General features: G+C 45.7%; 1 protein-coding gene across 1 annotated transcript; it reads right to left on the bottom strand.

Moving 5' to 3' along the window:
• Positions 1-36: 36 nt before the first annotated feature.
• LOC128418679 (digestive cysteine proteinase 2-like) lies at positions 37-17049 on the bottom strand. Its single transcript, XM_053398640.1, has 11 exons — positions 16746-17049; positions 14963-15034; positions 13311-13403; positions 11174-11346; positions 9422-9662; positions 8469-8670; positions 8149-8342; positions 7113-7204; positions 4472-4633; positions 2541-2730; positions 37-1117 (listed from the first exon to the last, which is right to left on the bottom strand). The coding sequence occupies exons 1-11, from the start codon at positions 16786-16788 to the stop codon at positions 930-932; spliced, it is 1650 nt and encodes a 549-aa protein (XP_053254615.1). The 5' UTR covers positions 16789-17049; the 3' UTR covers positions 37-929.

Genomic DNA, 17049 nt, shown 5'->3' with positions numbered 1-17049 from the left:
ATATTTAAAAAACCAAGTTTTTGAAATGAAGTATCACAACCATCAGGAAGGCAGCTGGGGTGTGTGGGAAAGAGATGAATTCTTGACTTCTCTGCTTCTAGCCAATACGTACTATGCAGAGCTGGCTTTTGTTATAGGCAGACAGGAGCAGCTTCTCCTGAGTATAGTCTTGCAGAGAAATGTGTATGTTTGAACAACAATAGGAAACATCTGTGATGTTTCAATTTCACTAAATAAGTTGTGTATTTTTATATGCACTCTGTTAATAGCTTAGGAGGCATCAGGAGAGTAAATAATTCCAGCCCAGCCATGAATGCTTGTCTGCTGCGCATAATTTATTCACATGCCGAATTATATATGGTCAAATATACCCCCCCCCAATATCCTTGCCGCTCAGTGATTGGGGGGAAAGGAAGTATGTCAAAAGACTGTTACAGCAATATGGTTTGGTGTAGTATTGAACAGTGTGGGTTACACTAATCAGTAAATATGGAGACATATGTTTTTAAAAATACAGGAATCAGACTGAAGTCTTAAATTATGGCTGCATACACATTTGAAGCACAATTCTCTCCACCTCCCTGCTCAAGAACCCTTGAAGTTGTAGCTCGTTAAGACTGAAGGGAACTATAGCTCTGTGAGGGGAAATCACAGTTCCCAGGATTTAGTAGAGGTGGAATGTGCTTTAAATGAGTTTTAAATGTATGGTGTGTACGCAGCCATAGAGATGCGGAACTGTGTCGGTGAACAAATGTCTTCCAGTTCAGGACTTTGACTTGGAGGAATGTGTTGTGGCATGATCACCACCCAAACCCAGGTTCCCAATTTCTAGATTAGGTGTTTCGACAACATGTGGTTCAGAAGAGGTCGCTCCAGATAAGGGCTGTTGTACGTTGACTGGCGTGATCCTTCTTGCCAGTGCTCCCCCCTTAGGCCAGGACTGGGTAGGTGGGAGCTGTTGCCACCCCACAGTTGTTGTCCTTCATCGACATGAGGATGTAGCCATCATTGCCCCAATATGTGGACCAAGAGTTCTTGATGAGCCAGTAGCTCTCCCCTTCGAGGTCCCCATATCCCACAGCTAGGACCGCATGGTCTAACTCCATGCTCTGGTTTCCTAGAAGAAAAGAGGGACCAGGAATCAATTCACTACCTAGTGCCACAGCTCCCCAAGCTTTCCTTGTGTACACTAAGACCAGGGGTGGAGGAGAAATCAGAGAAGTATGCATTTAAAACCTAATCTATCAAATTTGAGCTTTCTGAAACATTATGTGATTTGAAATGCAGATATCCTTCAAAATTTGCACTTACTGGAATTCTGAAATGCAGTTCTCCAACCAACCAAGGTTTTTTTAAAAAATGCATTCATTATGGAAGGTTGCTTGCAGAAATGTGTGCATTAGTCAAAACTGCATATAAAACTGTTTGTATTAGGATAAATGTGCACAAAAATGCCAACTGAGCCAGGATAAAATGTTGAGTATAAATATATAATAAGAATAATATTAATAACAATGAATTTTCATAAGAATTAAGAAAATAAAATCTCATGTTGCTGCAAAAAGTGGTCAACTAAATTTAAGATTGGAAAAAAATGCAGAACTGAGAGAACCAAGATTGACAGATCCTTTCCTCCCTCTTCCAGGGCCTTTAGTGTGGTAAAATCTGTCCTCTGGAATGCACTTCTAGTGAACATCAGGCAAGCAACTATCTACATTATTGGCATTTAAGCACCTGCTTAAAACTCATCTGTTCACCCAGACTTTCCCTGATGGGTGATCCAGCTATGTCAATGCACTAAACTGATCTAATGATTGATTTGTGATGCATTTTGTACTTGTTTTTAAGGAGATCATTTTATTGTTGGTTTTATGCCGATAGACCTCCAGAGCTGACCTGAAGTCTCCATGTTTGCCTGCCCCACTCCAGGTGCTGGGGAGAGGGCTTGACTCTTTAGGTGGGCAAGAGTGCCTTTAAAAAAATATTTTTTCATTAAGAAGACTATGTGTGCAGCTTGTAAGCTTCAGCCTGGCAGAAGTCAGCCGCAAATGACTGCATGGACTCTCTAGGAGTCTGCCATCCACAGCTCCCTCCTCCCCTGTTCCAATTAACCTCCATCTCCAGGGCTTAGTGGTAAGAAGGAGTGCAGAGGAAGAATCACCAGGGCCCGCCCTGTGACATCACCAAGTCCCATCCCCATGACATCCCCAGGAGCCACTCCTGATCTCAGAATTGGGTTCGGAAGTCTCAGGGTCTGGGATGCTCCCAACTTGACAGCTCTAAGCACCATAGCAGATATGACCCTATGGCTCTGCAGATGTTGTTGGACCACAACCCTCTACATCCCAACCACTGACCATGCTGGCGGGAGCTGGAGTCTAATGACACCTGGAGGGCCACAGGCTCCCCATCTGTGCCTTAAATGGTGACTGGTGGTGCAAGAGAATTTCCATTGTGACACCTGCCTATAAAGTTGACACATCCATAAAATTCCCACCCCACCATAGAGGCTTTGAACTAAGGAGTGACATTAGACTCACCGCAGTTTGTCTCATAGTAGATGCCACTGGAGTAGAAGGCAAAGGACTTGTGGGAGGCGTCAATGTTCACGGCCACAGGGCCATGCTTGTAAAGAGCAGCCTTCAGGGCAGTGGTGTTTTCAGAGGCCACACGGACATAGCCAGAGAGAGTTGCAATCAGCTTGGATTGGTTGTAATGACAGTAGCCATTCTGGTAAAGGGAAAGCAGACACACACCCCAGTTTCACTGTAAGAAAGCTATTACAGCCTCAGATACAAGCCTGCGACTCTGTGCGCACTCCCTGCTTTTGGACTGCAATTTGTGCAAGGTACACGACGAGCTGTTTGTGCAGAACGCCACCACAAAAGGGCAGGAAAGCCACAGGTTGCAGCATTCAGCTTCCTGAAAACCATATCTTCCATGTTCTAGCCCTTATGAACACAAAAATATGCTTGGAAGTATATGGGGCATTGGAATCTAAGAGCCAAACTTGGTGCACATCTGCATTCATCATTTATATCTTGCAGGGAGCTATTGTTCTCCTGCCCTGTTTTGTGGGCTTCCTACAGGAGCCTGGTTGGAAACTCTAGGAAAGAGGATGCTGGACTAGATTTGCTTTTGGTCTGATTCCACAGGGCTCCTCTTGTATTCTTAACATGCAAGTAACAGCTGATTGGTAGGGGAGGCGACAGGCCTGTATTGCAACAAATGCAGAGCAGGGAATTTAACCCTTTCCTCTCCTGCTGTGGTCCTGGTGAAAAATTGCCCTGCCCTCTGAAGCTGCATTGTTGCTTTGTATCCTTCAATAAAGCCTTGGTGAGCTGTTTTGGGTAACTTAAAGACTGCTGATTCCTAGTAACTCCTCATGGGATGTGAAACACAGAGTCAAATACAACATTCCTAGAGTGGACATAAAAGGGGATGTCTGGACCAGCCAGTCGGAACTTCCTGTTTCCTCCTGGGCTGGGACAGACTTCCTCTACATGTGAACAGAGGTGGGCATGGCCTTACTTATGCAGGTAACAAAACAGCACAGGGGAGGCAGCAACATCTCTCTCCGACTCCATTCGTCAAAGAAGCAACATCTTATCAGCCTGAGATGCTCTAGCCAAGAGAGGACAAAGGAACTATCTCCTTATGGGATAGATTCCAGGTGTATATATTTTGTAACCTAAGTCTGCCTTCTGGGATCCATCTGTGAACAGAATGTGTGTGAGTAAACTCTTTTATACTTTTATACAAGACTGTTGTGTCTAATCTTTTTATGAGGGAATAAAGGGGAATTTACCAAGAAACGTATTTTAGAGGCTTATGCAAGCCTGGAAGAGACGTATCTGCTGTACAAGTTTAAAAAGGGGAATGTTACTCTGCTAAATTATAGAACCTGTTAACACAAGTTGGGAAGGATATAATTAAACAATATATCCTCTCCTGCCTCCCTGAACATTCCCATACTCCTGAGGGCAATTTTTCACCCTACGCACTGGCAAGCCCACCCAGCCGAGAACCACAACCAGCCCTGCCTCTGATGCGTATACCTGGATGATTCACATATTTGTCTTATTGAGACATTCCTTTTTCTCAAAGGATCAAAGATGTTGATGACAGCAGCCCACTGTCCCCTCTTCAAATTATCTCAGGTGCAATAGTGTTTAAGAAGGAAGCAGTGGGCGTCACTATTGTAAGGGTAGGGAATTTCAGGCCTGGGCGGGGGGCAAATGTGGCCCTCGTTCCCTTCTGTCTGGCCCCTGGGACTCTCCCTTGCTCCAAGCTCAGGTGCTTTTGCCCTGCTGGAATGTGTCATCAAACTGATGGTGCCTTCTGCTTGCCTAGATGGAGGATGCATAGAAACCTCTGGCCTTTGCATGGCTATGTAAAGGTAAGGCACGTGGCTCCTGGAAGTTTGTCCAAGAGAAATGCCACCCTCTGGTTGCTCCAGGTCTGCACTCACTTGACCCTGGTACGGCCCATAGGACTCTGTGCTGGCAATCCCACCATGCTTCATAATCCACTCGTAGGCATGCCGTTCCTCGCCCCCATCACAGGCATGGTTTCCAAAGCCCCAGGAACAATCGATTAAGACTTGCTGTGACAGTGGAGTGAGGACTCCAGTCTGTATGGAAAAGATGGGATATTTATTTAGTTAGGACTCATCCAGAATTCCCCTTGTCCCACCACTTTCCCCCGGGGAAACCAGATCTTTACCACACACCGAAAGAGAGCAAGTGTCCACCGGGTTTCCCCACAGGTTCATGTTTGCCCCTAAAGATCAGATATTCCCCGGGAAACCAGTGGGGCAAACAGAAAACTGCTTGGACCCTAGGCATGGTACCAGTGGAAGTTTGGGGGAGCCCTCCATTAAGCCATTTTTCTTTTACTCTACTTTTTCACCAAAAAGGTTTCCAGAGCAGCTTACAAGTCAATAATATGACAGATCATGCCCTCAGGACTGAAATTTAAAAGAGATGACATGCAAAGAAAAAGGGAATGGCGCAGAAGGGGGGGAAACCAAACATGCGTAGGTGGCAGCTTTTAAAGTTACAATGGCCAGCTGTGGAATGCCCAAGGCAGCGGGTCTCTCGGCTGAGGAATAGCCCTTCTGGTCTCCCACTCTGCAGCCTGACGGCATGAAAAGCCAGGGACCAAAACGTCTAAGGTCTCATTCTGCATTATACATGTAAAGCGGTATCATACAACTTTAAGCAGTCATGGCTTCTCCCAAAGAATCCTGGGAACTTTGGCTTGTTAAGGGAGCTGGGAGTTGTTAGGTGCCACCTATTGCCCTCAGAGAGCTACAGTTCCCAGAGTAGTTTAAAAATCAACCACTCTTCCAAGAGAGCTCTGGGAATTGCCACTCTGTGAGAGGAATAGGAAAATTCTAACAACCCTCAGCACCCTTAAACTATACTTCCCAGGATGAAGAGGTATGGTCCCAGAACAGGTTCACAATTTCAGTGACATCTATACCAAGTGGAGATCCAGAGGGTGGCAACACGAGAACAGGCCTTCTCTGCAGTGGCTCCACATCTGTGGAATGCTCTCCCCAGGGAAGTTCGCCTGGTACCTTCATTATACACCTTTAGGTGCCGGGCAAAAACGTTCCTCTTTAACCAGGCCTTTGGTTGATCTGATTTACATCCTATGCCCTTTTAAAATGTGCTGGGTGTGTGTGGCTATTGGGTTGTTGTTTTTATTTTTAATAATAATAATAATAATAATAATAATAATTTATTATTTATACCCCGCCCATCTGGCTGGGCCTCCCCAGCCACTCTGGGCGGCTTCCATAAAAACCAAAAATACAGTAAAATATCACACGTTAAAAACTTCCCTGAACAGGGCTGCCTTAAGATGTCTTCTGAATGTCAGGTAGTTGTTTATCTCTTTGACATCTGCTGGAAGGGCATTCCACAGGGCGGGCGCCACTACCGAGAAGGCCCTCTGCCTGGTTCCCTGTAGCTTTGCTTCTCGCAATGAGGGAACCGCCAGAAGGCCCTCGGCGCTAGACCTCAGCGTCCGGGCAGAATGATGGGGGTGGAGACGCTCCTTCAGGTATACTGGACCGAGGCCGTTTAGGGCTTTAAAGGTCAGCACCAACACTTTGAATTGTGCTCGGAAACGTACTGGGAGCCAATGTAGGTCTTTCAAGACCGGTGTTATATGGTCTCAGCGGCCGCTCCCAGTCACCAGTCTAGCTGCTGCATTCTGGATTAGTTGTAGTTTCCGAGTCACCTTCAAAGGTAGCCCCACGTAGAGCGCATTGCAGTAATCCAAGCGGGAGATAACCAGAGCATGCACCACTCTGGCGAGACAGTCCGCAGGCAGATAGGGTCTCAGCCTACGTACCAGATGGAGCTGGTAAACAGCTGCCCTGGACACAGATTTGACCTGTGCCTCCATGGACAGCTGTGAGTCCAAAATGACTCCCAGGCTGCGCACCTGGTCCTTCAGGGGCACAGTTACCCCATTCAGGACCAGGGAATCCTCCACACCTGCCCGCCTCCTGTCCCCCAAAAACAGTACTTCTGTCTTGTCAGGATTCAACCTCAATCTGTTAGCCGCCATCCATCCTCCAACCGCCTCCAGACACTCACACAGGACCTTCACCGCCATCACTGGTATTGATTTAAAAGAGAGGTAGAGCTGGGTATCATCCGCATACTGATGACCACCCAGCCCAAACCTCCTGATGATCTCTCCCAGAGGCTGCATGTAAATGTTGAAAAGCATGGGGGAGAGGACAGAACCCTGAGGCACCCCACAGGTGAGAGCCCAGGGGTCTGAACACTCATCCCCCACCACCACTTTCTGAACACGGTTTTATATCTTGATTTTCTTCTGTGAACCGCCCTGAGACCCCTGGATATAGGGCAGTATATAAATTCAACCAATCAATCAATCAATCAATCAATAATAATGATGTGTTTAACTCTAGTTTATCTCGCACAGGGCTACAATTCCTAGAACCCTTAGCCAACTACAGTTCTAGGATTCTTTGGGGGAAGCGAGACCATGTTCTTTAAGTAGATGCTGTGCAGAGCTCTGAGGAATCAAGGAAGCCTCAAGACACAGTCAAGCGCCCAGGTTCTCACCTTGAGAAAGAGGGCGCCTTCCAGTGTTCCTGTCGTAGCAAAACTCCAGCAGGACCCACACACGGCCTGGTCTTTGACTGGGGTCACAGCACCTTCATTGGTAGGCAGAGAGAAATGGGGACAAAAATTACAGAGAAACAGATCTCAACCACAATGTCATATTAATTTTTTTTTAAAAAAAGCCCAAGTCGCTGCTGCATGAAGTTGGCATGGTGCAAATCCACACACAGGAGCACAGGATTGGCTCCACTGGCATATTTCCACCATGCCAAACTTCCCACCGCCTTGCCCCTCACTTGCTATTTCCCATTATTTAATATAGGGGGAAGGGGGAAGAGAAAAAAGTAGGGCTAATTGAAATATATTTCAGTTTTATGCTGTTTTGAAGTCAGGTTTGTTTATGTTAGTTAAATTATTATTTAATTTACTTTCAAAAGCTTTCAATATATTTTAGAGTCCTATCTTCCCCTCCCTTTTCTTGTTCACTTTAGTGAAATCCTTTTGAAATATACACTTGTGTTCTATTTAATCTTGTATACATTTTGGCTTGTATACAATGCAGCACTCATAAGTGCTTTGTCCCCCCCATCTGCTTTAAAGGATTGGGGGGGAACCCCCAAAGGACAGATTTAGGGGGACAGTGTGGGAATAAACGGGACAAATAGAGAGGATAAAATTGCACTCAGGGCTTATCCATAATAACCTTTCCCCTGCTTTTTCCAGGCACACCCGCCATTTAAAGCTCCATGTCTGAGCGCCCTTTATTTTCTTCCACAACCTTCCCTGTGAAAACTCACCCTTTAAAGTTCAATCGGAGCAAACGCCAATCCACGGAAAACCCAAATTGACGTTTGCTCTGATTCAGCTTTAAAGAGTGGGTTTTCACAGGGAATGTTACTTCCTTAGTGTTGCATTGGATAATTCTTTGCAATTAAATTTTGCAGATGTCCTATTTCAGTTTGGACTCCTCCCCCCCTTGAACTGTTACTATAAGCATTCTTTCCAAATTTAAATTCCAAAACGAGGGCTTTATCACCATAAAGCCGCCAATCCAGACTCTCTGGCAGGGTGAGGTTGTCATAGCCTTGGGCAGGGAAGGGCCAGCCCTGGTTGGGTTCACCGGTCTTTAGCCTCCCCCTCATCACCGCCATCTCCTCTGGTGTATGATCGGCCAAGTGGTTCACAGCCAGTTTGTAGGAGAGGTTGGCCCTGTTCTTGGAGTGGACGTATCTGGAAAACAATAATAATGAAAAGCACATATATATGCCTGGCATATCTGATTTCCCTCTTTCCCATTTTCCAGCTGCAAATTATCAGTTTCCAACTGCACAATTTTTTCTTCCACATTTTGTGTACCTCATGTTGTGGATGAAGTTGTGCTTCCTGTGCTCCATCTCCTCCTCACTCTTGTAGGTCTTTCTGAATTTCCCCTTGTAGTGATGGAATAGGTGCTCGTGGTCTCGGCCTACTTCCCCGGCTCCCCCAACAAATTCTTGCATGGGATTGGCCAAGATCCTATGCTCCGGTCCTACACCTGGCCAATGTGTGCATTTTATACCTATGAGACAGAAAGCATGACCAAAAGTCAAAATAAGATACAGTTTATTCCCCTTCAGTTCTTATTTGCTTGCTTTGGGCTGCAGTCCAGACTGGTATTTTATTGTGGCTGTAGTCTGCAAGATTTTCTTTACACAACAACAGCACAATACCAGCAGATTTATTCTGATTTAGTTTGCCCTGTGATGTTTCTTTAATGCTACCACATCACTGCTATCTGGAAGTTGTTAACCGTACTTGGTACTTGGGGCTGAAACTAATATCGCTGTTTTTCCTGACAGAATCTCAGTGCCTTTAATAGAATCCAGAGCAGGCAGAGATTCAACAGGCATAGCTTCTCCATGGTTAGCTGGCAAGTTGAGATGACACCCGAGATGTGCATTTAAAGGACCCACCCTGTGGTTGTAATTCGTTTTGACATATTTAATCAGAATTTTAAATTGTTGTATGCCACCCTGGAACCTGCTGATGAAGGGCAGGGAATAAATATAACAAATATATATATTTATATATAGTGGCATTAGACAAAATGGTGCTCTCAGGACATCATTGGACTCCAACTCCCATCAGGCCCAGCCAGCATGGCCAGTGGTCAGGGATGATAGGAGTTGGAGTCCCCAGTATCTGAAAGGCACAACATTGGTTATCCCTGCGCTAGACACTACCACAGCTGCAACATGCACCCTTGTAGTTGAGGAGAAGGAGAAACAGGAGGCTCTCTATGCAAGAGGACAGCTCTGCACTGAACATACCACCAGGGAGATCAAAGACGTCAGAGGGGAATCTGCGGGAAAAGCTGATGTAGTCTATCTCATACTTGTCGTAGTGGGAGCCCAGGAGAGTGTTGAAGCCCCTCATCTCATAGTGCACTGGGACAGGCTCAGGGGAAGCATCTGCAACCCAGAACCTGTAGATGTTCTTCTTCTTGCCCCAGTATGACGTACTCTCCAGGACTGTGCAGGGCTGTCCATTGTAGTTTTCCTGCAGAACAGTCTGGAGTTTGGAGTGGGAGAGAGCAGGAAAGAGTAAGATTCTCAGTGAGAGGCTGGGAAGGGCAGGTTCGAAAATACCACTGATGTGCAGCAAACAAGAGCTTTTGAAACAGGCATGGAGAACCCTTGGCCCTCCAGATGTTGCTGAACTGTAACTTCCATCAGCAATGTCAGCCCAGGACGTTTTGGCACTTCAGGCAAAACAGAAATTGTGCCCCCTTGTCACCATCAACACTTCCTCTGCGCCCAGCCTCCTCCTCCTCCCCCTCCACTACAGCCAGGCACAGAGGCCATGGTAGTGGCAAAGGAGGTAGCAGGACACCTAGGAGCAGGAGGAGGAGGAGGAGGAGGAGAAAGCAAATGGAAGCAGATGAGGCCAGATCTGCCACCTAACCTGACTACGTCACCTCACCTCATGGGTAAGCTGGTCCTGCTCACCAGCCCCAGCAAGCATAGTCAGTCACAGAGGACCGTGGAAGTTGTAGTTCAGTAGCATTTCCTAGTTTTTCACCACAATTCTCTCTCCGCCCCCCCCCCCACAGCACTCTTAACTAGAGCTTCCTGGGAAAAAGGATAAGATGTTAAACCACTTGGGGAATTGTAGAACTGTGAGGGGAATAGGAATCTCCCAACAACTCTCAGCACCCTAAACCAATGTTTCCAGGATTTTGGAGGGGGCTGTTCAAAGTTATATGATACTGTTTAAATGTATGGTGCAGAGGGAGCCAGAAAGTGAGAAAGCAGAGGTGACCTGCCCACTTTTGCTATGGCCCAACCCTCCACCAGCATGCAGCTCCCAATAGATTGTTCCTGAAGAAATGAAGGCTTAACAGGAAAAACAAATGCCCACCCCTGCTCTAAGGGTGTAAGGAGCAAGTCTATATATGGGAAGCTGGCATAAAATACCTCAGCTTAAGTTAAGACAGAGTAAAGCACACCAGCAACCAGACTCTGTTCAGGAGCAAGGCTACTGCTGGCTAAAGCTCTTCATCTCTAAAAGAAATTAGGTTTCTTAGTTAGTTACAGTGCATAAAGCTTCCAACCCCAACTCTGAAATCCAGCTTTCGAAATCCTCAAAATGCACTTCACGGCATATTGGCTGCATTCGGGCACAACATCAAACCATGGTATAGTGTTACGGTATGTCTAAAACCATACCAGTTCTCAAAGTGTAGTTTATGAGGGGTTTCCAAATCAGGATATCAAACCTTAGGTTTGCAAGCCAAGCCAACTTTTGGGCTGACCGTTGTTTACCATTATGTCTGAATTCACAGTCCACTGGCAAACCATTTTGCTCTGCAAAGAGTTGTTGCACCGTGGAGACAGGGGTGAACAGACAAAACTGAGTGCATGGGACAGAAAAGCAGATCAGGAACTCTAAAGCATAGTCCACTTGCCGTGTGTCTGGAAACTCAAACCATGGCATGAGCTTATAACTACGGTTAACATAATGCACAGTTTGGTGTGATGTCTGAACTGAGATGATTGGAAGCAGGAGCTTGAGGGACTCACCTGGAATTCAGATAGGTTAGGAAAGACACTTTGAGGCCTAATGGGATTCTCCAATGTTCCGTTGATCTGGAAGCACTCCTTAATGTTGGCCTCGGTTTCTGTGGTTTCTGGAGTTACCTTGAAGCTGGCCCCAAAAGGTTTTACAAAGCTAAACTGGTAAGTGATCACCTGGCCTGGAGAAGCAAGGAAAGAAGCATTCATTACACCAATATCTTCCTCAGAAACTACATCTAATTCTTATTTCATTAGATCAGGGGTCAGCAAACTTTTTCAGCAGGGGGCCGGTCCACTGTCCCTCAGACCTTGTGGGGGGCTGGACTTTATTTTGAAAAAAAATATGAACAAATTCCTATGCCCCACAAATAACCCAGAGATGCATTTTAAATAAAAGGACACATTCTACTCATGTAAAAATACGCCGATTCCCAGACCATCTGTGGGCCAGATTTAGAAGGGATTGGGCTGGATCTGGCCCCCCAGGCCTTAGTTTGCCTACCCATGCATTAGATCAAAGAACTGTGGCCCTCCAGATGTTGTTGGACTACAACTTCCACCATCCCTGTCCATTGACCACTCTGGCTGGGGCTAATGGGAGCTCAAGTCCAACAGCAAATTGAAGCCCACAGGCTTCCCAACCCCATTAGAATTTCCAGCCCACCATGTTGGGAAACAGTATTCCTTTACAACAAATGCTGCATAAATCTGAGGTCTGCTCTTCAACCTCAGCTGGGTGGATTATTTATTTCAGAGATGACAGGGATCAGGTCTGGGGGAAAGCCTGCAGCTTTATTCTTGATCCAGAAATAAAAAGGATGCAGTGGGCCACTCTTATTCCAGAGAAGGAACCAATGGCAACTGTTATAAACATTTTGACGCGCACACAAAACCACAGTCTTTAAAACTCTATCCTGGTCTACAGATGCAGCAGAGCAAGGTAGCAAAATGGATTATGCCATTCCAGGCTGCATGTGTGTCTGTGGGGGGGAATCTTCCCATATCCATTCCACAAAATAAAACCCCATACAAGTTGAAAATTTGCACACAAGGTGTGGGCTGGGCCTAGATTTCTTTTCCTCCCAAATGTCCCAAGCCTTTGTTTTTATTTTACTTGCAGGGATTTGATTATCTTTTTATGTGGGGCAAATGTACCATACACCAGCCCTGGGCTCCTGTGGGAGAAAAAGTAGGGTATAATTGCCATATAAATAAATATGACAAACAAACAAACAAACAAACATCTGAGGTGATATTGCCCTGCTGCCTGCCCTGTGCCCCATATGCTGGATAACTTGTAGCCACCATTTTAAACTTCCCAGAATGCTCCAGGGCATTGTGAGAAATTTAAACGAGGGGCCCAAGCGGCTCTGCGCTGGCTGTGGTGCTGTTTGCCACCTGCCACCAACCCAAGTAACCTCTCCTACAAATGTATGAAAGAGCATGTTGCTCTTGGCCCACCTGAAAACTGGATCCAACCCTGACCTCCAGCGACATAGAACAGGTCTCATTGACCACCTCTTTGGCTTCGAAGGAAGGGATAGCCTCTTCACAGCACTATCTTCCCCTTGGGACAGTCTCTGGAGTGGCTTAAGAAGCACATTCCAGGTCTCTGCTATTATTATTATTCCTATCTTGTGTTTATATAACTGAGGGGTGGAGAACCAGCAGCCCTCCAGTTGTCGTTGGGACTCTATTGGTATCTTTGAGAGAAGGAATGTACTTTGACTATTTTTTAAAGGTATAATGTGTACATAGACTTAAGTGCTTCTTTGGATACAAGCCACCATTTTCATCGTATTAAAGCAGGCAATGGGAAATACTACCGCCTGAGACGCTGGAGAGCTGCTGCCAGTCAGAGTAAGCAGGCCTATTGTGGGGGTCCTGTGGTCCTCCAGATGTTATTGGACTCCAACCCCCATCAGCCCCAGCTTGGATGGGAAGGATGATCAGAGTTGTGGTCCAGCGACATCTGGAGGGCTCATCCGCCATCCCTGGAGTAAACACTATGAGGCTTAACAGAGAAATAATGTGACCTGGTGTAAGGCATCTAAAACTGTTCCCAATCCAGATGGTTATGTTCATGGGAGAAATGAAACAGATGTTTTCACTGGGCTTCCAGTGAATACCAGACGTCTCTTACCGTGATAATACTGGATACGGCTTTTCCCTTCCGTCTCATTGAACCAGGCTTCGAAGGGCTCTTCTATTTCAGCATAAGGCAGTTTCAGGATCCCTGAAGGAAGCCAAATGGCAACAGCTGCTTAGCCAGAGTAAAGAAGGGATGATGATGATGTGTGGTCAGAGGGTGGAGAGGGAGCAGACTGGGAGGAGGAGGTGGTCTGAAGCTGAAGAGGTAACAGTGTTTAGTGAGCAGGAAGAGTCTGTGGCAGAGAGCAGTTCAGAATTGGAGGCTGGAGAGGAGTGGGGGCAGGCTGCTGAAGAAGCCAAGGAATCTCCCCCTCTTGCTATGACCAGCTCCCCTCCTCCCTGGTCTCCCAGAACATGGAAAGGAATGAAGAGGGCAGAGCAAAGAGAGACAAGATGAAGAAGCCTCAAATTGCTGGGGAAGGACCCTGGGGAAGAGCCTTAAGGAGCAGTGGGAAGGCAGGGACCTTTAGTCCTTGCAACTGCCTCATTGGGGGCAAGACCTACTGGGAAGAGTTGCTGTGATCACTAGGCCTGCCCTTTGAATAAAGAGTTAACTTCACAGACACTGGGTGTTTCATTGCTAACCCGCCCTTGACTCCGGCTCCTGACACCAAGGGTAGGGAACCAGTGACTCTCCAGAGATGGTTGGATATTACATGAGCAATAGTCAGGGGTGATGGGAGTTGTAGTGTAGTAACATTTGGAGGGCCAGAGGTTCCCCAGCCTTGCAATAAAAATGGAAGGAAACGCCCTCTGCACACAGAGCCACCTCCATAATGAGGCATCTCTGAGATATGGGCACTGTACTTATCACAAATAATCTAGCTCCAAGAGTGCTGCATTTACATAAGATTGAGAAAAATGAGTGCAATACAAAGAGATAAACATTATTCCAGTGGACATCTGTCAGTTGGCAAATCATACCTAGAAAGAACAGAAGGCTGATAAAAAGTTAAAGTAATGAATTAACGCACAAAGGCAGTGACTGATAGATGGCTGCTTATTTTTTCGAAAGGTAATTTCAGAGATGCCCAAGAGAGCCTTTTTTGTTCCAACTTGCTTTGAGATTTATTTGTTTCTGTGTTTGCACTAAGCCTGCAAATTCTCCAGGTGTGCCTCTATGCTGCCAGATGGTCCTATTCTGAGGACACCGCTCTCCACATTTGGGGCTGCAAGCTTCAATTAATGAATGCGATCGGTCAGCATAAGCTTTAATCAGAAACCAGCTCTGTGCTTCCTGTCGCCACAAACCATTTTTAATACAGAAATTAAGGAGCGGATCATCTTCTGCCCTGCTTCTAGTGAGCATACCTCTTAAAAGGGAATATGCAGTTCTTTAAAACAGGGATGGGGAACCTGTGGCCCTCCAGATGTTGCTGGACTCCAGCTCCCTTCAGCTCCAAGCCAGCATGGCCAAGGGTGATGGGAGTTAGGAGTCCAACAATATCTGGAATGCCGTTGGCTTCCCATCTCTGCTTTAGAATTTGGGAGGGGAGAGGTGTAGAAAAGACCAATAAATTATCCCTTTCCATTATCACCTGAAGTGTTGCATACTCTGCCCCCCAACACAGTCTCTCATCTCTGCCTAGCCTCTACAAATGATTTCCCCCTGAAGCATCCAAGGGCAGTGAAGATGTTCATTACCTGTTATATGATAGGCACCCCCAAACCTGGGAAGCACCTGCAGACGTTTGTGTGGAGGTGTGCAGTCAACCACTGAAATGCAAAACAAAGACGACAAAAGGATTAGGTCAGATTTGGTTAATGTAGAGAATGGCACTTGCCCACAAAGGAAATTGTGTTCAGTGCATCATAAGAATATAAGAAGAGGCTGGCTGGATCAGACCAAAGCCCCAACCAGGAGCAGTATCCTGTTTTCAGTGTGGCCAACCAGCAGAGGCACCAGTTTCTCAGGAGGACTGAGGGACCCCAACTTGACATCCTGACATTGTGCATGTGACTTGCGAGGAGTCAGAGTGCTGCCCTCTGAACATTGAGGGGATCCAGCCTCCTCAAAAAACAACACACAAAACGTTGCTTCGGCCTGTAAGCCAACCAAATGCTTATGGGAAGCCCACAAGCAGCAAATGAGTGCAGGATCAGTATCAGACTCATGTCCCCCAGAAACTGGTATTCAGAGACATTTCACCTCAGACATTTGGAGGTAGCCCACAGCCATCATGGCTAGCAGCTGCTAATAGTCTTAGGCTCCATGCACTTGTCTCATCACCTTTTAAAGCCATCCCATTTCTTGGCCATCACCGCACCTTAAGATAGCTAATTCCATAGTTCAATTTTGATTTGTGTTCCTTTTTGGCTGTCCTGAATCTCCCCCTATTAAATGAATTTGGATATGCCAAAGTTATTAAAAAATAAATTTAAGGAACTGCAGAAAGAGGGGAAGGAAGTCAAATTTTGAAATGTTACATTGATTGTGAAACTAATGAAATGTATAAATTTGAAAAATATAAATAAAAAACTTAGAAGACAAAAAAAAAATTCCTTGGATGACTCTGGAATTTAATATAACGAGAGACAGAGATGCCTCTCAATTTATTTGTTTATTATAATGGCTATATCCCACCTTTCCTCCAACAAATGCAAAGTGGTATATGTAGTTCAGCCCCTTCCCATTTTATCCTCCCAGGAACACAGTGAGTTGAGCAGGGATCTGAATCTTACTCTGAAAGGCCCTAGTCCAAAACTACTGCTACTACCTCTTGCTGTTTGCTTTTGCCACACCATGCATAATTTTATACGTCCATCACCAACTCTCCTCTCTCCACCCCAAACATTAAGCCCTTTCCTCCTTGGGAAGTTGCTCCATACCCTCTCCAAGGTTTTTGCTAATAATCATTATGCAATGAATTCAATGTAAAAGAACACTTAACTTTAAAGAAACCACCTGGGTATAATTAACACAGGAGAGATCCTTTGTCTACAACAGTATTTTAAAACATACAAAAGTTAAAATACTAAAACCGATTAAAATAACCTTAACTTCCTAAGCATCTGGGCAGACTGTCTAAACAAGAATATTTTTAGCAGATGCTGAAAAAGAGTACGGAGAAGGTGCCTGCTTGATCTCAACAGGCAGGGAGTTCCAAAGTGCAGCTGCTGCCTAATAAAATGTATTTATTAGGAAAAATTAGCACTAGAACACTGATAAATTTTCATGAGGATTTCAATAAACGAACACCCAACAAACATGGCAGAAATGTGGAATATTGAATATAAGATTTAAAAAATGAGAGAAAGAGAGAGCACTGAAATTGGCACATCTTTCCATCTCCTCCAACTAGATTCATCAATGTTATTATTAATCTTATATCTGCTAGGTTCTTATGCAGAGTCCTCTAGCCCTAATATCCCAGAAGGGTAGAATAAAATAAAGTAGCTGCCTAGAAAACAAGACAGTCAAACTTACCAAGAAAAGCAGCCCATACTAGGAAGATCAGCAGCATCCCCATTGCTGCTCAGCCACACATGCTCTTTCTCAGAGCCACTTTAACAAGGAGCTGCCTTATTAAGCAGCGGCCAATTAGCCAATAGTTGAAGCCTGGCCCTCCCAAAGGGTGAGGTGAGAAACCCTGGAGAATTTCTGAATGGCACTGCAGAAAGCACCAGTTCCTATTGGCTATTTATACAGCTCCCAATAAGGAAATGGCAAATCAGGCTGCTAGGCTGTGGCTTGTTTGACGTGATGGTGGATGGTGGCCAAAGCAATTTAT

Source organism: Podarcis raffonei, chromosome 8 (assembly GCF_027172205.1).
Source record: "Podarcis raffonei isolate rPodRaf1 chromosome 8, rPodRaf1.pri, whole genome shotgun sequence".
NCBI classification, from domain to species: Eukaryota; Metazoa; Chordata; class Lepidosauria; order Squamata; family Lacertidae; genus Podarcis; species Podarcis raffonei.
Note: the sequence above shows the minus strand (reverse complement) of the source record. Positions and strands in the feature narration are given on the sequence as shown.